Below are 23202 nucleotides of genomic sequence, written 5' to 3'. Positions count from 1 at the left end.
AAAACGAGCTGTTTTGTGCTGCTATAAAATAGCTGGACGGTAATGAGACCGGAAGCCAGACCTATAAAATTTACAAATGGCCGCGCCCACTCTTACGGGAAAAATGTCACTACACTTGATTATGTTTTGGATCTCTAATTTGCATATACCTGTCTGTATTCTGCCCTATAGTTTTATACTGTCGTTTAGAAATAATCAGTCACTATTTATTTCGGTTCTAACATTTTGAAAATAAAATTTCTTAAAAAAATACCTTATTTCTAAAGCCACCAGAAGAATTTTTGTGTACATGCGGTCTTAGCTGCTATACATTTCTTTGTAAATTTAGAATACATGTAAATCATGATTTCCACACATATTGTATTAGTGAGACCCAATATGTATCTTTAAACACTAAGATCTTCTCAAACACCATTCTTGTTTTTACTCTAAAAGCAAATATGACAGAATTCTGAGAATTCTTTTTGTTTTTCCAGTAAAACAGTCTTCATTCATGAGAAAGAAGTCATAGCCTTAAGCAAGGGCCAGATTCCATGTAGGCACGTGTTGTATCATTTTCAACATCAATCTGTCCAATTGATAAATGTTCCCATGTTGCCAATGGCGACAGTTTACAGTTCCTTCCTTGATGGGGTTCTGTGATATGGTTGTGAAGTCTGCGGTTTTCCCGCGAAATTAGGTTGCCAGGGGTTGTTTTTCGAGTCCGCGGGTTGAAGAGACACCAATAACGTGACATATAGCCCCTGGAATGCGAATTTTATCAGGCGAACCCTGTAAAAAAAAAAAACATGTGTTTTACCTCCAAAAACGTGACTGGGTTAATCTTGAGTAGCAATTGGCGGGCTTTGTTGTGTGTTGTGAAAACCCGCATCCCTGGTGTACAGTGACAGGTATAGTAGATCCAGGTGATGATCATTTATCTGCAGGTGGTTCTGTAATTCAACACTTAATCTGCTCTTTGTTTGACTAGTGTGGCGTTTTGTCGGTTAGCCGACGGTTTTTATTCAAAGCAACTTAGTATACAGATGAATGCCTGGAAGGAACCCAGGGCTTGTGTGATTTTGGCAATGCTACAGAAGAAATGCATGACCTGACGATTTAACAGTACTTACTACTTATGTTAGGGTTACTTAGAAAATATGAGTAGTGTTTACCTGTGAAAAACTTACCACAGTCATGACAGGGTACTGCTATGAGGTTGTTTAATATGTGAAAGATACTGTTTTTATTATATATGATACAGGTTCCCTTGTTTAACATAAGTATAGCCTATTGGATTTGAATATTCTCTGAGGTGAAAACTGTAAATCTGTTCAGAAATATAATAGCTAGCCTCACTGAGGTATTATGTTTGTATCAGCGAAGGATGAGTTTAATACATATACTGTTTCAAAAAAAAACCCACCATTTTCAGTGTAGGGTTAGTGGTTTCATAGAAATTTGAGATTCTATTTGAGAAAGACAAGAAATAACAATATTGTACAAATCCATACTAAAATAGCTTTATTGAAGAAAGGTATGCATGTACACCACATTAAGCACTCGTACATTTCAGTTACTCCGAAAATTTTAGCGACAGTTTTACACATAAAATTGACACAAAAGGCTTGCGGTTTCTTTTACAATATTGTACTAGAATTAACACAGACAAGACCAATCACACATCTTTGGCTAGTTGTCAAATGTGTATCAAAAACAGTAATTTATTTTAATGCACTTAAGTAATATTTTCTCAAGTTGGCACACCATCACTAATTAGCGCTATAGCGCATCCTTGCCATAACAACAAGTAATTTTTTTGACATACTAGTTAAATAGTTTTTGGCATGCACAGATAATTCAATACCTTAAAGTGTATAAGGGCTCATTCAAAAAGAAACATTTGTAAAATTAAAAAAAAACCCAAACACTCAGTCTGTCTATGGCTTTTAGCAACTGAAAGTTATCAGAAAAAAAAACAAGCCTATATAGCAAAAAGACATCAAACTCACACCAGTTATTTACACAAACGTACATTCATAAAAGTACACACCAAGAAAGCTACACTCAAAAAAGGTTACAGAAAGGCCATGTTGTGTCATGTGCATAATGTGTGCAGGGTCTTGCATTGTACAATTCCCAGAGTAAAACGAACAATGTGTATCCTCAATTGTTCTGGTCTTGCAGCTTAAAAAACGAAACAATCCTACTAACCAAAAGCAGGCAGCAGAGTTGACATCACTGCTTCCTGGTGCACAAACACAATCTTTTGCTACTACGTCACTGCACTGTACACACCAATACTGAGCTCAAATTATTGTGAGAACAGAAAAAGGGAGAGTGTTATGGAAGCTTAAAGTGTGAACTGGCCTTTTGGCCTGATGCATCACCATTGCAAACACTTACTGATACAGTAAACCTGAAGAAGGATCATCAAACTCATATTTACATCCGGGACACTGCGATATATTGACTTAAGTGCCTTGTTGGGGCTTTCAGAGATCTATAAAGAATAAATAACTTAAAAAAAAGTGAAAGAACATAACATGATTAACTTATAAACAAGAGATCACTGCTTGTATTCTACACGATATGCAAGATGTTACTTACTGATACGGAGTAATAATACAGAGGCTAATCGACATAGTAACGCTCCCTATGGATGACATTACTATAAAAGCACAATAAACACACAATTTTTCATTAAATGTCACAATAGCCGCAATTTCTACTACAAAATACAGAAAACAGTTAATATCACCCAAATACATACATGCATACGTAAAGAAATATTAAAAGAAATGCAATAAATTTCGGTGCCTGATGGATATTTGTGAACCGTTTACCATTTACTGTTTATCTCACACACACATCCAGCTGAATTTTTTCAAACACACTTATATACACACTTTTAGAACACTTTATCCACCAGACACAAATAATCACATCATTCACCCACTCAAAACAACCACTTACACCATACAGTAAAATATAATAGAGAATGCAATAATAGTAATGAATTGAAAAAACAAAAAAACAAATCACAATTAAAGATGCTTAATCAACAAAGTGAGGTTAAGAAAGCAGAGACCAGCTCAAGAAACAGCTGTCAATCAGTTTAGAAGTATTTGGGTAACGGATTTGGAAATATGCAAATTCATACACAATCTGTATTTGTCTATTAGGCTGGTAGAAGGAAGATTGTTAAAAAACATCATAATGAAAATCAGTTGGTCTAATTTTGTTTTGGACCCCATTGACTTTCATTGTACTGACACTAAATATCTTCTTTTGTTTTGTTTAGAAGAAAGGTGATATGGGTTTTGATCGACATGAGGGTGAGTACATTAATGTTTATACTGTACACTGAAATGAGTTATTGTGTAGTTGTCAGTTTAACTGACTGGTCTTGAGGGGTTTGGGACTCACCTTACCTATCGTAATGCTACATTATCTACAGCAAGGCTCAGTTTATCCATCTCCCTGTGTGAGTGTGCTTTTTGATGTCATGAGTGGTAGAACTTCTCATTGTAGCGGTGGATGGTGACGCAGCCGTGGTAAGAAATGGGGCGGGGCATGGCGGCCACGCCCGTGATGATGCCGGTGGACGGGTCGTAGCACAGGATGGTGTCTGACGCCTCGCCGTTTTCACCACGTCCACCCAGGATAAAGATCTTTCCGTTACATACCGACATACCGCAACTTTCCTGGAAAACAAAAGAAAGAACATAAACATGCTGGTATGTTTACGCAAGTATGTGTCAGTTGAATGCAAAGCATGAAGTTCACATGAAGTTCAGGAAGTAAATATGAGCTGGGTAGATTACTTAAAATTGTAGTCCATTACTGATTCCAGATTACATAAAAATTGTAGTTATTAACAATTCATTACATTACACTTTTTAGATACAGTAATCAGACTACTTTTTGACTACCTTTAGATTACTTTTGACCTAACTCATTTATCACACTTATTTAAATAGGATAACTTTGTACCATATTAATGTAAAAATACGAAGAGTAAGAAAATACGTTCCATTCATTGTAATCAGGATTAGTTCACTTCCTGAATAAGAAATTGCTCATAATTTAAATCCAGGATGTTCATGTCTTTCTTTCTTCACTCGAAAAGAAACATTTTTGAGGGAAACATTCCAGGATTTTTCTCCATATAGTGGACTTCAATGGGAGCCAGGGCCTTATCTAGCAAAACGATCCGTTATTTTCGGTTATTTAAAAAAAAATTAATTGTATACTTTTTAACCACAAATGCTTCTCTTGCGTTAACTTGACTTCACGTATTACGCAGTCACGTTTTAAAGTACAATGGTGTTTTATTGCCATGTTAAAAAAAAAAAAAAAAAAAAGAAGAAAATTACGAGAATAAAGTCTAAACGTTTCCAGAATAAAGTCGAAATGTTTCGACTTTATTCTAGTAATTTCAACTTTATTCTCTAAATATTTTGACTTTATTCTCGAAATATTTCAACTTTCTCGAAATATTTCAACTTTATTCTCGAAACATTTGTAATTTCGACTTTATTCACAAAATATTTTTACTTTATTCTCATAATGACTTTGTTCTCTAAATATTTTTACTTTATTGTAATTTCGACTTTCTCATAATTTCGACTTTATTCTCGTAATTTCAACTATTCTCGAAATATTTCGACTTTATTCTCGTAATTTTGACTTTATTCTTGAAACATTTCGACTTTATTCTCGTAAATTTCGACTTTATTCTCGAAACATTTTGATTTTATTCTTGAAACATTTTGAATTAATTCATTATTCGACTATTTTCAAAACATTTAGACTTTATTCTCATAATTTCGATTTTATTCTCATAATTTCGACTTTATTCTTGAAATATTTTGACTTTATGCTCAAAACATTTCGACTTTATGCTTGAAATATTTTGACTATTCTTGTAATTTCGACTTTATTCTCAAAACATTTCGACTTTCTTCTTGAAACATTTTGACTTTACTCTCAAAACATTAAAATTTTATTCATGTAATTTCAGCTTTATTCTCGAAACATTTCGACTGAGTTTTCGAAATATTATGACTTTAATCTCGTAATTTTCTTTTTTTTTTTTGGCACTAAAACACTATCGTGGTCAAACAGCCTTTACCAAAAAAGATAAAACAACGATGTCAGGCATTTTTTAAGTTCAAGAAGATAGTGTGTCATGCCTTACTCAACTTTTTTTGAACTGGAATACACAGATGAAGAACTAACCACGTGTGACCATTCTAACAGGATTACGTAATGCGTGAAGTCATAGACACACATCGAAGTTAGTGTAAAACGAGCATTGTGGTTAAAAGTATACAGAATTTTTTTAGAGAAATTTTTTTTAGAAAATGACCATTTGTTCCACTAGATAAGAGTCTTATTCCTGTAGAGCCCTTTGAACCTGCAATGAAACTGCAATTTGGACCTTCAACCTGTTGATGTCCATTAAAGTTCACTATTTGGAGAAAAATCCTGGAATGTTTTCCTCAAAAACCTTAAAATTTCTTTCGACTGAAGACGACGTGAACATCTTTGATGACATGAGGGTGAGAAACTGTCAGGAAACTTTAATTCAGGAGTGAACTAATCCTTTAACTTCATAACATCCAGTACCTGTTTGCTGAACGTGTGAACTACATGCATCCAGTAATCTTCAGTGGGGTCATAGCAGTAGATAGATTTGGTCAGGCCTCCAGAAACATAGATGAGATTGTTCAGTGACACGGCCGTGATGCAGCGCTTAGCAATGGGGATGTTGGCCCTCAGCAACCACGTGTCAGACTCCGGGTCATAACACTGAACCTGGGGGAAAACACACACGATGAAAATGACTATGCAATGTCTCCTCAGGCTACAAACCAAATCCTGTAAATCACAGACATTCATCAATCCCCCTGCCATTTTAGAAATAAAGGTGCTGATAACAACTTCACAGACTTTTTGTGGTATTAAAAATATGAAACTGCCTTGAGGAAATACGAACTCACAAAAACAGTAATCAGCGATCATGTGTGCTGATAAAAAGGAAACATAAGACGCAGACACAATATCTCCAGAGAAAAGCCTGAATGCATTTTTATCTCCCTCCCTATGTGGAGTATGTAATACGGGAGGGGATGGTATTACAGGGGCTTCACACATTTTGGAAATAGCAGACACTTGTGCAAAGGAACGCTCTGGGCACAAATGATCCTGGAGACTAATAGGATAAAAAAATGTGACTACAATAACACCAACAGTCAAATTACACACACACACACACACAACACACGTCTTAACCAATAAGAGTTAAGCTAGGTGGCGCGATTACCATAAGAACTTCTTATAAGGAAGCAGGAAATGTTCCAACAGTATCGAATTCCCTGAGGCCGTTTTCTTCAGTATCCTAACCAACCATCACAACAAATATTTAAAAAACACCCACGTCAAGCTGTACTCGGTGGAGTTATGCATCCAAAGAAGTTTTGCTTGGGAATTAAAGGTTAGCTAGTTCAAAACCAAGACACTGAATGGCAGTGGAATACACTGAGGGAATCCAATGAAATATCTGCGCCTGAGTGTTTCTCTCCAAAGAGACACCTGGAGAATGTATCAAAGCGTGCTGACAGATCGAGGTCAGATGGCCGTGACTGTTGATCTCCATTAGGGGGCAGTGAACAGCACATGGACAATCTCTCAGATCTATTGTTCAGTTAAGGCAAAGTTAGGCAATGATGAAGGAAAAACTTCTGTAAATGTAAACAAGCTGCCATCATGTAACAAAGAGGAGAATCTAACAGTTGGCTAACACTGAGGGTTTAAGCAATTGATGCCGTTTTGGTCACACACAATGTAGTAGTTACCATAGTAGGGGTTTTGTATACTTAAACTTCCTGTCATTCGTCAGCTGAATGTATTTAAATGTAGACTGACCTCTGGTTCAACTCTATTATACTGTATATTGATACGTTTTTAAACTCGAGTTTGAAACAATGCTGTGATTGTTAACAAAAACTGTCACAAATCTTTTCGTTAATTAAAATAAAGTTGAAATAAGTTTAAGCTGAAGTACTAAAATAACTAAAAATAAATATTTTAAAATAAAACCTAATAAAATAATAAAAGTACAGTACATAAAATTTGAAAATTTTAAATTTAAAAATAAAATTGAATTCAATATTTTAATAAATACTATAATAATAGTACACACTGTAAATAATACTAAAATAAGTGGTTTAAAGGGATTTTCAAAAGTTATTAACCCTAACATTGTTCAAAACTAGGGCTGTCAAATGATTAATCGTGATTAATTGCATACAAAATAAAAGTTTATACATTAAAAAAAATATATACATTAATTTGTGTCATTTGTGGCAAAATCAAACTTTTATTTTGTATGCGATTAATTGCAGTTAATCATGATTAATCGTTTGACAGCCCTATTCAAAACCTGTATGAAGATATTTAGAATTTTTTTTTCCCCCCAAACAATGAAAATAAATGGGGTCCAAAACAGCAATGGACTCCCTTTTTTAACTTATAATAAATACAGGTCACAATGACAGAATTTTTGAGTAAACTGTCTCTTTAACTGTTCCAGGTGATAGCTAAAAGCCTTGAATAGGACATAAAGATTTACTATAGTAACAGCACTGCAATACAAATAAATACAGTATCGCCCATCTCTCAAGTAAAACTATATAATCAGAGCTCTTTTATTTACTGTGACTGGGTTTATGGTCCACTGCACCATTTAGAGAAATCCCAAGATGACTAGACTGGAAAATAAAGCGTGTCACACCCTCTCGTAGCATGACCCAAAAATAAATCTAATGTTTACATGCAGTAAATGCACAATAACATGAAGAGATAACCAATAGGGCGGTTTTCAAAGACGCCCTACTCCTCAACACCATGCGTCATCTTCTTCAACAAACCTTATCTGAGCATGTGTTGTCGTCAGGTCCTCCTCCAATCACAAACAGCTTGTTGACACAGCTGGCGACGGCTGGCGAGCTGACGGCCTCCTTCATGGGTGCCACCTCTGTCCAGCGGTTTGAGAAAGAGTCGTAGCATTCGACGCTGCTTAGTCGCGACTGACCGTCGTATCCACCAACGGCATACACCTGTAGACCATATTAGAACAGCATATTAGTATTGCACAATATAGGTACGTTCAAACTGTTTTTGTCTGTTTGCAGTTGTACACATGACGTTTTTGTGGATGACACAATGTGGAGGTGAAATGAGGCATGTAGATCTAGCCAAACAAGAACTACTGTTTACCCTTTCGTATTGATTCTAAAATTGATGTAATACAAAGGGATTGTTACAGACACATGCACACGCACAAACCCCGAGGCTAGCACTGCATTAGCGACAAAACAAATCTATGATTATACCTGGTTTTCATTACGTATGTGGACTAAGCAAACTAGATCCAGACAGCTTGACGACAAATGGCCATTCACAGGAAATTCTACATTCTACGGAGTTTGCATTATAAATAGTCATGAGGTGAACACATTATTTTTCTGTCAGTGCTTAGACTCTTTTGAGAGAGGAGAGGTGTTATGAATTCAGGTGAAGCAGGGCAACTCACTAGTAGCTCACATGACAAAGCCAACATGGCCAATGTAGTATATCTATATTTCATTCATACTATATAGAGTTTCAGCTGTCACAAATGTAATTCCTCATCAGACATAGTACATATATTAAAAAAAAAAAAAAATCGTAGTACAAAAATCAAAATATAACCTTTAAAAATGTATAAATCCCTTGTTTTTCTATAGAAACATTGTCCAGCAGCGACACCAGCAAGTAATTTTTCAGCGGGATTCACGTCTCTCTCACCTCCCCTGAGCCCACTGAGTTTTAACAGACACCCTAAAATGTGCGATTAGTTTGGTGGGGGGTAATTGAGAATGAATGGGGGAAAGTCACGTGAGAGGAGGCAATGCCTCCATTGCGATGTGATTAGATATGACTGGTTATGTTCGCCTGTGATTGGTTCATGCGATAAATCCCGCCTCTTCTGTTCATGAGTGTTCCACGTTCGCGAATCAATCTGAATGAACAATATAATGGAAGACTAATTTTAAAAAAGTAAGTAAACAACTCATAGACTCATAGACATAGATATAACCACTTTGTTATGCCAAAATAAGACTTGAAAAATGAAAATTCTGTCATTAATTACTCACCCTTATGTCGTTTCAAACTCGCAAGATCTTCGTTTATCTTCAGAACACAGTTTAAGATATTTTTGTTAAAATTCTAGAGCTCTCTGACCCCCTCATAGACAGGAAGGGTACTACCACGTTCAAGGCCCAGAAAAGTACCAAAATGATCGACAGAGTAGTCCATGTGACATCAGTGGTTTAGCTATAATTTTACGAAGCTACGAGAATACTTTTTTGCGCAAAGAAACAAAAATAACGCTTTATTCCACATTTTCATCTCTACTGCATCCCTTGTGGATGTGCATTCATGAGAGTACCACAACGCATGCTTGAGTTTGTGGCAGCGCTGACCCGGACAGTGTTGACCGCGGTATTGAGCTACTTTAACACTGTTGCCACGGGTTGTTTTTGATGTCCGCGGGTTGAAGCGACCCCAGTAATATCACATTATGCCCCTAAAATGAGTATTTACCAGGGGAACCCCAAATTTATTCCACGAGAGTACCACGACACATGCGTGTGTGGTACATTGTTTTAATTTATGAGTTCTTTTTTTTGGAATAAATGTATAAATGAATGTTAAAAACACTAACTTGATGAGATTCATACTTGGCTTTAAGAAATAGAATACTGATTACACTGTTAATGTAAAAATATAAAACAGAATTGTTTTTATTTTTATTTTATTTATTTTTTCTGATAGTGTAAGTAATGTTTATTTAACCAAGAAAATGTGTATATATATTATTGTTAAAATGTTTCAGTATTTCTCCGTTTTTGATATGAAACCCTTATCAAATAAGCTGTCAGAATGCCAGTAAAGATGTTAACATGCAGAGAAAAATTAGGGCAACAGGGTGGAAATTAATGTGTGCCAATAAGGTTTTGCATAAATCATTTAAGACCGTTAAAACCACAAAAAGCATTTGCATGACCTTCTCAATGCAAGACTCATTGGCAGTATCCAATAGATATGATTAAAACATCACCGCAGCGAAAACATGACCTTTCTGAGTGCAAAGTGCTGACAGTTCTGTGTTGTAATGCATCACTAAATCATCTTGTTTTTGTATGTCCCCGAATAGATTTTGAGAAATGTCTCGCTAGCTCTCAAATGAAAACCCGTGGAACACAAAAACCCTCCCTTCTCCTGCCTCATATCTCCATGCCGTTCAAAAAGAAGAAGGTAAACATGTTTCCCCTAATGGAACAACCAAGAAAACCGGTCTGACTAGTAGCGACGCACGAACATGCTGGAACACAGGTGGGCCACACGCCGCTTACGCAAAAAAAGCCATGTGCTTTCTGGTGAGCTCTTTGTTCAGACTGAAATATTATTGAGACAGTCCTTTCAGCCCCGGGACTGATAAGATGGTATATAGGGTTGCAAAATTCCAGGAATTTTCAAGACTGGAAACTTTCCATGGAAATTAACGGGAATATATGGGAATTAACGGGAATTAATGGGAATATATGGGAATTAATGGGAATTATTGGGAATAAACTGGGAATTTGCAAAATTGCAGGAACTGGGAATGTAAATGTAGATGAGAAGAAAAACTTGCAGCATAATCTTGGATAAAACAACCAGGTTTAATGCAATTTTAGTTTAATTTCTGACCTACACGCTGCTCAGTCACATGCACACTACTTACTGCAGGGCTGTTAAGGCCACACACCCTACATCCACTGTACATTCCTCTATAACATGCACAGATCAAACTATCAAAATATATTATGGTTAGTGTTCATGTAAATTACATAAATATTACAAAAATATATATGTTTAAAACTTCCTTGTGCTGTGTGTAAGCTACTGTGCAACTAAATTATGCCATTGTTAAAACAAATACACTGGCTGAGCAAACATTTAGGTGAGATAATAATAATTTAAAAAACAGTCTAAAAACGACCCTCCCCCACACAGTCCCCCTAGTAGTCACCTAAGGGGGGAATTCCCCCCCATTTTCTCTGAAGGCACAGTTGCTGCATTTGAGCCCAAGGGCTACATCTAAATTTTGATATTACTTATGTAAAGTAAGTAAGTTTAGGTAAGTTTAACTAGCAAAAACCAAAATGTTTATACAGTATATCTCATGTCCCAGTGTTTATACAGTAGCTGGCCAGTTAATCAGATATGAACAATCTAAGCTAGTTAGCATTATTTCATTTACTATTTAGGAAGTATCATGTGCTAGCTAGCTTAAGTTGCAGTGCTATTCCTTATACATTCTGCTAGCCAGTTTCATACAGAAGTACAGAACTGGTCAAAAGTTTGGACACATTCCTATTTTTAATATTTTCTGAACATCTCTTATGATTTCTTATGTACATCAAGCCTTCATTTATTTTTCAGCAAAAATACAGAACAAAACAGTAATATTGTGAAGTATTACAATTTAAAATAATGGTTTTCTGTTTTAATATACTTTAAAATATAATGTATTGCTATGAAAAAAGCTGAATTTACTACAGTCTTCACTGTAACATTGATGTAATCCTTCAGAAATCATTCTGAAATGCTGATTTATCAATTTTGGAAACAGCTGTGCTGCTTAATTTTTTTTTTTTTAAATTACCTTTTCTTACAGGATTCTTTAATGAAAAAGAACAGCATTTATTTAAAATATAAATCCTTTCTTAACAGTACAGTACTGTTCAAAAGTTTGGGGTCAGTATGTTTTTTTTTTCAATACTTTTATTAAACAAGGATGTGTTCAGTTAATAAAAAGTAATAGTAAAGACTTATATTGTTAGAAAAGATTTCAGTTTTGAATAAATTATGTTCTTTTTAAGTTAAATCCAGGAAAAAAGCATCACAGATTCCAAAAAAATCAAAAAATGTCATTTTTAAAATTTGTATTAGTTTGCATGCATGTCAGCTTATAATCCAACAAAATGTTGAAATTTATATTTGTTTATGATACAGCTTCTCTAAATTTCCCCAAATTTCCCATTAATTCCCATTAATTCCCATAAATTCCCATAAATTCCCGTAAATTTCTGTTAAATTTCCAAATTGGAATATTTCCAAAATTCCCCGGACAAAGTTTCCATGGAAAGTTTCCGGAAATTTACCGGAAATTTTCCGCCCCTTTGCAACCCTAATGGTATATAAACAAAATAGCTATAAAAACCAAAACAATGTCTTCCTGTTCACTGTGTAAGTGAAAAAGCTAATACATGCTGACAGGCTGAATCTTTAATTAAAATTTTGTATCACACATACACAATAATCACATACAGTATATCTAACCAGTGTCAGCATGGCTCATATCACATTGTTGCAGCATAACCCTGTGGTAATGTATTTTTTTCCACGTCTCCTCAGTTGATTAGATTTCATCTGTCAGACATGAATCTTTCATAACCAATAAATCAGCAGTCAAACAATCCATATGTCTGAAAGGCTGCTGCTCGAAAACAAACCCAAATGATCTTTCGGGGTCAAATGAGTTTGAGTCTAAAACTATTATCTGCCTGAGCAGAAACACAAAGTCTCTAGCAGACACCCAGAGACAGGAAGCTGAGGGAAAAATATCTGAATAAGCCGCAATACAAAGCATCAAAACAAACTAACCCAGAGAAAGAGGCGTTCAAGCAGACAGCTGGCTATAACTTACAGCGCATGTTAATTAGTTATTCCACAAGTAGCTTTTGTTGGCTCGGCTCGTTCCATTCACAACAAGACAGTCTTAATTTATTGAACCTTTGAGCTGGTTCCTCACTGAGTGCATAAAATGCATCAGATCTTTCGCAAACAGAACAGAATAAAGTCATTTAACACCCTGCCAAAGTAAATCAGATCTCTGGAGCTGGTTATGGCTGTTAAAAAATGTTGAAAACAGGCTATGAGTGATGCAACATCAACCGAACGGTTTTGGCAGAGTCCTTTCATTATGGTACAGCCCTGATCACTTCAACGTCAGTTACTGATTATTAAAAACTGCTCTGTAAGCAAACCAGCTCTAGGGGAGAGGTTAAAATTATGTCATTGTTTAATAACAACAAGGAAGAAGTTCCAATCAGGGAAAGAGTGACGAATGGACAAAGAAAGACAGAAAGGAGTAAACAACAAACAGGCAATCAATTATAAGGGTGGGAATATGTTTGAAAGCTAAATATGGGTTAAGATACCCCAACACCACCCATTTCTTTATGTAGGAGATATTAATCATGGTTAGAGGTACTGTATGTAAACCACGGCCATCATCAAAATAAGTTGTCTTCTTCAATGTAGCGTCTAACTGAGCCAACACTTTGATTTATGAGACTTAACAAATACGGCCTTTAAAAGTTGGATTGTATTGGTTTATTATTGGTTTCTAAATGTCTCGTTTGATGGTTTTGTGCTTTTGGCAAATACAAATTCACCACACGACCCACATTGTGGTTGAGGCAAACCATGTTTATCCTTGCTACAAGTCAATTTGTATAAAATTAAGTTGTGCAGTTTTGCGCGTAACCGAGGGCACGTTAAACAAACTTTCCATGTTAGGATGAGTCTAATTTGGCTAGCATCTACAAAGTGGCTAATGAATTTTACGCAGGAATACTCTCGTTTCATTGGACGCATGGTCTTTGATGTCAAAAACAAAAGATACAAGAAGGATTTTCTCCATTCGCAGATTAATTTTTATATTTTTATAGTTAATTTTTGCTATCTAAAGGCTTTTGGAACAGATCTTGGAGTGACTGAGCTCACCTTTCCCAACAAAACTGCCATTTTGTGTCTCCAGCGGCCCTTGTTCAAGGAGGCAACCCTGATCCAGATGTTGAGCTGGGAGTTGTACATCCAGACATCCCTGCTGTTGATTCTACCACCTGAAATTGCAACACAAGCAATATTTTATGTCTTGTTATAAAACTATTATAGTACTTATGCAATAAAGGTAAATGACCCATGACACACCAGTTGAGTGTTCTTTGTTATCTCATATAAACACATGAATAATATCTGAATAATAAAACTATAATTGCGGATATCTTGGCCTCGTTTTGAAATGAAGTAACATAATAACAGACCAACTTAGCCAGAAATATACTGTCACGCACTTATAAAAAGAATACGCAACTCAGTGAATAGCCACATTCATTAATTACATATACAATACCATTCACAATGACAATGACTGATTTTTTGTTTGGGTTCATACGTTGAATCCGTTTCTCTGAATCATCTTAAAATCTTTTGTTTATACTTCAATACTTGGAAGTTGATACTTCAATGCTTGTACAAAAATATACCTACACAACCAGTCAAAAGTTTTTGAACAGTAAGACTTTTAATGTTTTTAAAGAAGTCTCTTCTGCTCACCAAGCCAAGCATTTTACTATTCAAAATAACTGTTTATCTGAATGTATTTTAAAATGTAATTTATTCCTGTGATTTCAAAGCTGAATTGTTTTAGCATCATCACTCCAGTTACCTGATCCTTCAGAAATCATTCTAATATATTCTGATTTGCTGCTCAAAAACATTTACTATTGTTATTATTATACTAAAAACAGCTAAGTAGAATTTATTCAGGTTTCTTTGATGAATAGAGTTCAAAAGAACAGCATTTATCTGAAATAGAAATCTTTTGTAACATTATAAATGTGTCTATCATCACTTTTGATCAATTTAAAGCATCCTTGTTAAATAAAAGAACTAATTTCTATTAAAAAAATTATACTGACTCCAAGCTTTCGAGCGGTATAGAGTATAATGTTACAAAAACTTCTGATTTCAGATAAATGCTGACCTTTGGATTTTTCTATTTGTCAAAGAATCCTGAAAAAATGTACTCAATTGTTTTAAATATTAATAATAATACTAAAAATGTTTCTTGAATAACAAATCATCACATTAGAATGATTTCAGTAGAATCAAGTGACACTAAAGACTGGAATAATGATGCTAAAAATTCAGCTTTGATCACAGGAATAAATTACATTTTAAAATATATTCAAATAGAAAGCAGTTATTTTAAATAGTAAAAATATTTCACAATATTACTGCTTTTGCTGAATTCTGGATCAAATAAATGCAGGCTTGGTGAGCAAAAGAGACTTTAAAAATTTGAATTTAAAAACTAGATTTAAAATTGAAATCAACTGAATTGAATTATTTTTACATCAGATAGTAAAGAAAAAATCATCCAATAAGTGTCTGGCATTTTACTGTTTAGAAAGCATCCTAGGATGCACCCCATGAAGTCCTGAGCTGTAATCTAAACAAAGGGTGGCTACTGGAGAACTAGAATTGTAAGTTAGTTTTGATTTGTTTAGTCACCACATAATTCCAATACATTATTTTTCCATTCCATTTATACTTTAAATGTCTTACCTACGACTACATTAAAAATAGTAAGAATAAAGAATGACCTAAGTGGTAAATATGACGAAACATCTGACTGGTAGTGCATCAGTTAACACATGTACATCTGTGTGATTATGCTAACAAAAGCCACTCGTCTACAAAACTGTTCCAGTTCTTCAGGAAGCACCGGCAGTGTGGAAAGAACACACTGGACTCAGCAAAGCTGCTCAACCTGAAACTCATCTTTCTTTTGTGTCAATTTCCATTCTTTTCTGACTCATATATCTCACTAAGTTCTACCTTGGAAAAGCCTGCCTGGCTTACTGAACAACATTCAAAGATGGAGAAGAAACAAGATGTGTGGGGAAGGAACGAACTTAAAGGAGGTTGAAACTAGAGAGAAAGAGAGGGAGAGAAGTGTTAACTAGCAGGACTGTTCTCATGGAAACACGTGAGCGCTTGGCACATGCAGAATGCAAACTGATCGCTCAGGATTCCAGCCCCCTCACTCACCCTTGCTCTCTCTCTCCCTCTCTAACCGTCTTTTCTCAAGAGCTGGTAGTCCTGGTCTCTTTTAATCATGTCTCACAATCTTTTTTGCTGAACCTGCTTACTGTTCAAAGCGTGGTGCCCTGCTGTTACTAACAAATCCCTGCAGACTAAACCAGCCAAGAGGTAAACATTAAACTAGGCCATCTACAATAACTGAGAAGTTAATGACAGAGCATACAAATGATTGACAGGTGGCATACAAAGACACGCCTTAGATCTATAATAAACAATTTTTCATTTTACAGTAAGTAATTCTCATAGTAAACACTTTATATTTGTTAGCTTTGAGTTCCTACGAAATAAACATACACATTCTAAATTTATAGTCCACGTCAGACCAAAAATATTATTAGCTCATATTTGACTGACAAGATTTTCAACATACTATCCAATCAAATGCTGTCTAGAATGACAATGTACACTACATCATTACTTCAGTCTTCAGTGTCACATGCTCCTTCAGAAATCATTCTAATATGCTGATTCAAAAATTATTTTTAGTATTATTGTTATCATCAATATTTAAAACAGCTGAGTACATTTTTTCAGGATTCTTTAATGAGCAGAAAGATCCAAAGATCAGCATTTATCTAAATAAAAAGCTTTTGCAACATTATATACTATACCATTCAATTTTTATTTTATTTTTTTTGGGAGGGAAAGAAATGATAGAAATTAATACTTTTATTTAAGCAAGGATGCTTTGAAGTGATCAAAAGTGATGATAAATGCTGTTTTTTGGAACCTTCTATTCAACAAAGAAACCTGAAAAACTTCTACTCATCTGTTTTTAATGTAATAATAATACATGTTTTTGAGTAGCAAATCAGAATATTAGAATGATTTCTGAAAAATCATGTGATTGGAGAATTGATGCTAAAAATTCAGCTTTAAAATCACAGGAATAAATTGCATTTTAAAATCCATTCAAATTCAAACTCTTTTTTAATAATAAAAATTATTTCAAAATTTTACTGTTTATGCCGTACTTTGGATCCAATAAATGCAGGTTTGGTGAGCAGAAGAGACGTCTTTAAAAAAAACTCCCTTATTAAAAAAAAACTTTTGACTGGTAGTGTACCTCCCCTTAATACTAGCATTAGCAAGTAGCGGATCATCTTCCTGGCTCTGGAGTAAACAAAAGGCTACTGCTGTTTTTAAAATGGGCTTTGATATTTCCTGCCTAAACTTTATGTCTCAATAGGAAATGCATCAACACTGGGAAAAATACCAAGTCGTGTCTTTCCACCACCGCCTGTGAAAACAATTTAGCATTCGTGAAATGTTATTATATATATCCATGATTACCTGAGACCAGAATGTCATTCCTGAGGGCACACACGGCATATTCTGACTTGGTAAACTCTGGGAGTTTGGCTAAGGATTTCCATTCCCCGGTTACAGGATCGTAGCATTCAGTATATGGAAGGTTGAAACCCCCCATCCTCTCGCACCCTCCGACTACCACAATGACTTCTGAGAATCCAGTAGACCTGCAGGGACACGACAGGATGTCAAACATGGACACATGGATGACTGTAAATCATTAATAGTTCTGAAACAGGAAAGGGAGCACTCTGTCAAATATCCATTGTTCACGTTTTATCATTTCTGGCCTATTTTGTACCCTGCAGTGACACTGAAGTTAGCAGAGTTCAGAACCCTTTCTAAGAATAGCAGTAAACAACACCATCTACTAGTGCCCAGAGCACAACGTGCATTCTCTGCGCAAAGAACCAATCCACAGACAAACACATTTCATCCAGAACTAACTCCCCCCCAGTTTTTTTTCCCTGAAATCATCTGCCTAGAAGACTGTGCTCTCTGTGTAAACGATCAGGGGGTTGGAGAGTGCATAAGCAGAGGTGCTAAAGTTAGAGTTGAACTTTGAATACACTCTCCGAGAGAAAGAACGAACCAAGCCAACCGCTTGGTCAATTCACGCAAACATGGAAAATTCAGATCAGTCTTTCATGTGTGATGTAATTAGTATAAACGCACCGCACCCACACAATCCCAGAGAATAATTAGGGGAGATCGGGCCAGGCCCTATCCAATAATTCAAATTTAAGGACCATCCCAAATCTGCCTGGATACAGAGGTGGAACAACAACTTTCTGCCAATTGTAAACCGACACCCGTCTGAAAACTCTAACACAGCTCTCTAAAGCTGAGGAGATGTTTTGACTCCAGAGTACCCGATTTTCACCAAACCAAAGAAAGAAGGGTATGTTGAGTTGTAAACAAAAACACCCGCTTGTTTTGCACGAACGTATACCAAGCTTTTGTCAATGTTTAGCCGGTTGCGTGAGACTAGGGCTGCAGTTATCCTAATAACTGTGCTACACCTCTCTGCAAGCAGTCTATAATGACGCTGTTAATAATTAAGCCCTGTAACGCTGGCGGATCCTTATGAGGCACTATACATTCAGCTGAGAAAAACACAAGTGCTCAGTTTCCCCTCCCCCTTGCTCTCTCTCACCCCACGTTCCTCCAGACATAACAAAAACAAAGAGCGCATGCTGCAAGCAGGATCGGGTCAACAGGAACATATTTCGAAACTCAGGTGTTATTAAGCTTGTGGAGGACAAATGTGTATGGGCAAGCCTTGCCGAGCGCACTGCAATGCAGCGAGCCTGAAGGGGCCGTCTCTTCTTGCTCCGTCTCGCTGTACTTGTAATGTGGCTTGGATTGTTCCATATCCATAAATTAAAGCAACGGGTTTCCCAATGCTCAACTACGGAGTGCAAAGCTATAAAAAAACAAGCCTTCAAGTTACTTGGACTTGTTGAATCGTGCCTTCAAGTTTTGAGGACGAATGAATCTATAATGTAGCCTAGCTTGAAAGGGTTCAAGAGGTGTCTGGGATCTTTGAGAACAACTATGACTAGTAAACCACAATTTGCTTGATTCTGTATTTTCTTGGTGGCTAATAATTTGAAATCAGATCATGGTAAACAAACTCTTTGATATTGAGTGAGGCATGGAAGACCCTTCTGTTTCCTCATTTTGTTGAGTATTTAGTGTATGTAAAGACTCAGATTAGATTAATAGGCTGCTTGCATCAGTGTATATTTCTAGGTCTTAAAACTTAATGAAAACCTTCAGGGCAGAGGAAATGCCGAAAGGTAAGACGGCAGTAATACCTGCGTGGACGGGTTCTAGGTGACATCATTTCGTTGCCCAACACATGATAGCGTCTGGCTTCATGTAGAAGCTGATAGCACTCTGGAGCATTTTGGATCAGCTGGTCACCTTCTACTGTCTGCACGAAATAATTCGGATGCAGCAGGGGTAGGCGGACGTGGATGAGAAGGTCTCTAAGCATGATTCGGCGGTGGTCTACATCATAGTACACCCAACGCATGACTGCCTCAAACACCGTCTCCTCCTTTCCAATGACTAGCTCGTCGCTAGCAATGTACTCCTCCAGTTCTTCCTTACGCAAGTCCAAGAATTCTTCATGCTGGGCCACATCGGTAAAGCTCTGTAGTGCATAAGAGCGGCAGCGGCTGGCCAGTTGCTTGAGGGAGTGCGCATCAGCGAAACGCTGAATGCCCAGGCAGTTGCACGGATCAAGCTGATCTTCCAAGAACTTGGCACAGGCATCACGCAAAGTGCTGATCTGGAAAAGGCTGGAGGTTTCGAAGAGGAACTGCACATTATCTGTAGTGATGCGGGCACGTCCGGTGTAGACGTATTGCAGGAAGGTGTCCATGGCTTCGGCACGGATGCCGTTAATCTCTACTAACATCTCACGGCTCTCCCGGTGGTCATTGCAGAACATTGCACGGAAGTAGCTACTGCAAGCTGACAACACGGCGCGGTGACAAGGGAACTCGCGACCCTCCACGCTGATCACCACGTCGGTGAACAGTCGGCCATCACGGAACTCGTTGAACATTTGCAGAATGCTCTCGGAGTGGCACGGCCCGGAGGAGAAGTCAAACACATCATGATTGCTAAGGGACTTGTTGTCCATCTCCAGAACCTTTCGCTTGACTGCTGGGGATTCACGGACTCCAGAGTCCTCCCGATTCAGTCTTCTGCCCAGAATAAGTACCATTGCTTTTAGACCAGTGAGGCCCAAGGCCTTGTAGACAACAGAAGGAAATGGCTCCTCAGCTGAAATGAAACAGAAATATTATTTTAATTAAGGAAATTTGTTACACATAACAATGACAATGAGCCACATTTCTGAGTCACAGCTTATGTAACCTTTAAGTGATAATAAGTAAAATATGCTTTATAAAAAATAAAACTAAAATGAGCTTAAAACAACAACTAAAGCTTAATCAGCGTTTCAGGCTAAATGTGACCATGGACCACAACCAGTCTTAAGGTGCACGGGTGTATTTGTATCAAAAGGGGTCAAAATTATTGATTTTTCTTTTATGGCAAAAATCATTAGGATATTAAGTAAAGATCATGTTCCATAAAGATATTTTGTAAATTTCCTATCATAAATATATGAAAAATGAATTTCTGATTAGTAATATGCATTGCTAAGAACTTAATTTGTACAACTTTAAAGGCTTTTTTTTTTTTTTTGCACCCTCAAATCTTAGATTTTCAAATAGTTGGATCTTGGCCAAATGTTGTCCTATCCACAACAAAGTATTGCCATATTGTCAGCAAATGTAACAAACATTAACTATTAAACACTTTCCAATAAATGTTAAATTACATTTTAGCCATTTTTTAAACCATAAAAGTAACACTTTACATATAAAAAAAAAACAACAACCCTTTATCAACTTAAAGTTGACAGCCTGGCAACCTTTTGTTTGTCTCACACTGCCCTCTCATTGCCCCAGGTGAATTCACCTTTAAACTAAACATGATGCTTTTCTTATCCTGCTGCTCTCTAGCGGTCACTTCCGTATTCAACAAGTGGATCAAAACAAAGAACTCAGGGAACGTCAACAAAATCTATTCCAAAATGGACCTGCCAGCACGTGTTAACTGACAAATTAATCATAAATATTTTTTGTTATACCACTAAATCGTGATTAAGTCAGTCATAACGAAATAATTAAATCAAATGGCATTAACATATAAACTGCTTTTAAAAACGTATTTATAGCATATTGTAAGCTTAGTCAAAAGTCCCAAAAAGGCCAGACCATCATTTTTGTGTCGCAGTTATGCCTTTGTGCCACACTGTTAACAACAGATACCTCCATATGATAAAATGTCAGATAAAAGTGCAAAAACACATCTATTTTTTTTGCATTGATTACGCGGGACTTACATATAAATACATATATAAATATATAAATACACATATTTTAGAATTAAATGTCACAAGATGTATTTCACACACATATATTTTAAATTATTATTGCTACAGAACTCTTACTGAATAGAACAGAACAGAACAGAATAGAATAGAATAGAATAGAATAGAATAGAATAAACTTTATAATATAACAATAATAAACTTACCGGTTTACAAAGTGAATAGGTTGTTATGGAAGTCTCGTCAGTATGTCAAATGTGAAACTCAGTCAAGGAAAACTCTGCTCGTCTACCCGTTGGCGGTCATCTCTATTCCAGCAGTGAACCCAAAAGATCGTCTGGAAAAAAACGGTCCGCTGGGTGCTTTATTGCCATCATCACATCCGAAAAACACAAGCCGCAATCAGCTGATGGCGCAGGGAGTTCTGGGAAATGTAGTTATTAATGCAGGATGATGGAATGACGGTAGAGGCGGTAGAAAACTACAAGTACCAGAGTTCTAAAAACGCCACATGGCCACAGATTGTTTGTAAACGTTTCATCAGTCTCAAGAGTGGCCGAGGTGAATCTCATGTACGAAAGACTTTCTGACGTTCTATCTGTTCCTAAGAGTTTCATAGGTTATAAATGTTACAAAATACATTCACATGCCTTTTGAACTTATGAAACTTGATGAAAAAGTAAAAACACGTTTTAGTAAACAACCACAAATACAATCTTATCTTCAATAATCACGCACACATGACTTTCCATTGACGTCTATTGTTATTGTAGCCTACTGCGCAAATGGTAGGCTATTTTCTATCACCAAACTAAACAGTGAAGATTTAGAGATTCTTAACATGTTTATTAAAACTTCGCGATAGTGTGTTTATTTAAGCTCACAGTGCAGTTTCTTTTTTTTTTCTCTCTGTAGCATATTCCAGTTTTTCTGCATTGTGAGAACATCTGTCGTTTTTGTTTAATTTGGGCAAGGTTTTTTTTTCTTATTTTTCTCGAGTACATTGTGGTTCAGGTTTAATGCTCTCTTTCACGCCTTCATTGTATGAGGTTCAAGACAAAGATTTCCTTCTGCCGAAGTCCTTTCAACAGCAAAGCACAGTTTAAACAGTGACTGGCTCTGTTGGAAAGCAGGTGAGGCGGTTGAACTTCCTCTCTTCTTCTGAATGCCTGGAGGCTAAACGTACAATACAGACTGTGAATCACGAAGACCTGGTCAGGTAACTGAAATATACTGTTACAGTTTTACTGACTCTAAATAAAGGATTTGTTCACCCAATAATGAAAATGGGGAATAATATATATATATACACTACGGTTCAAAAGTTTGGGGTCAGTACATTTTTTTTTGTTTTGTTTTTTTAAGAAATTAATACTTTTATTCACCAAGGATGTCTTAAGTTAATAATTAAAAGTTTATTAAAAGTTCATAATAAATAATTTACATTGTTATAAAATATTTATATTTTGAATAAACACTGTACTTTTTAAACTTGTTATTCATGAAAGAATCCTGAAAAAAAAAAAAAAAAAAAAAAAAATCACAGGTTCCAAAAAATATTTGGCAGCACAACTGTTGATATTATCCAACACTGATCATTCTAATAATAAATCCACATATTAGAATGATTTCTGAAGGATCATGTAACACTTAACTGGAGTAACAGCTGATAAAAATTCAGCTTTTCATCACAGGAATAAATTCTATTTTAAAGTATGTTAAAATAAAAAACATTATTTTATATCGTAAAAACATTTTGCAATATTACTGTTTTTTTCTATATTTTTAATCAAATAAATGCAGCCTTGATGAGCATAAGAGACTTCTTTAAAGACTATTACAAGTCTTACTGACCCCAAACTTTTGAACGGTAGTGTATATATATATATATATTTTATTTTTTTATTTTTTTTATTTTTTAACTCAGGCCATCCAAAATT

General features: G+C 35.9%; 1 protein-coding gene across 1 annotated transcript; it reads right to left on the bottom strand.

Moving 5' to 3' along the window:
* Nucleotides 1-1486: 1486 nt before the first annotated feature.
* Nucleotides 1487-21649, bottom strand: klhl24b (kelch-like family member 24b). Its single transcript, XM_051098034.1, has 7 exons — nucleotides 21469-21649; nucleotides 19167-20145; nucleotides 17329-17513; nucleotides 13870-13988; nucleotides 7917-8105; nucleotides 5614-5802; nucleotides 1487-3686 (listed from the first exon to the last, which is right to left on the bottom strand). Exons 2-7 carry the CDS (start codon nucleotides 20084-20086, stop codon nucleotides 3486-3488), a joined length of 1803 nt encoding a protein of 600 aa, XP_050953991.1. The 5' UTR covers nucleotides 20087-20145; nucleotides 21469-21649; the 3' UTR covers nucleotides 1487-3485.
* Nucleotides 21650-23202: the final 1553 nt, after the last annotated feature.

Source organism: Labeo rohita, chromosome 24 (assembly GCF_022985175.1).
Source record: "Labeo rohita strain BAU-BD-2019 chromosome 24, IGBB_LRoh.1.0, whole genome shotgun sequence".
Taxonomy (NCBI): Eukaryota; Metazoa; Chordata; class Actinopteri; order Cypriniformes; family Cyprinidae; genus Labeo; species Labeo rohita.
This window is presented reverse-complemented; position numbering and strand designations above follow the sequence as displayed.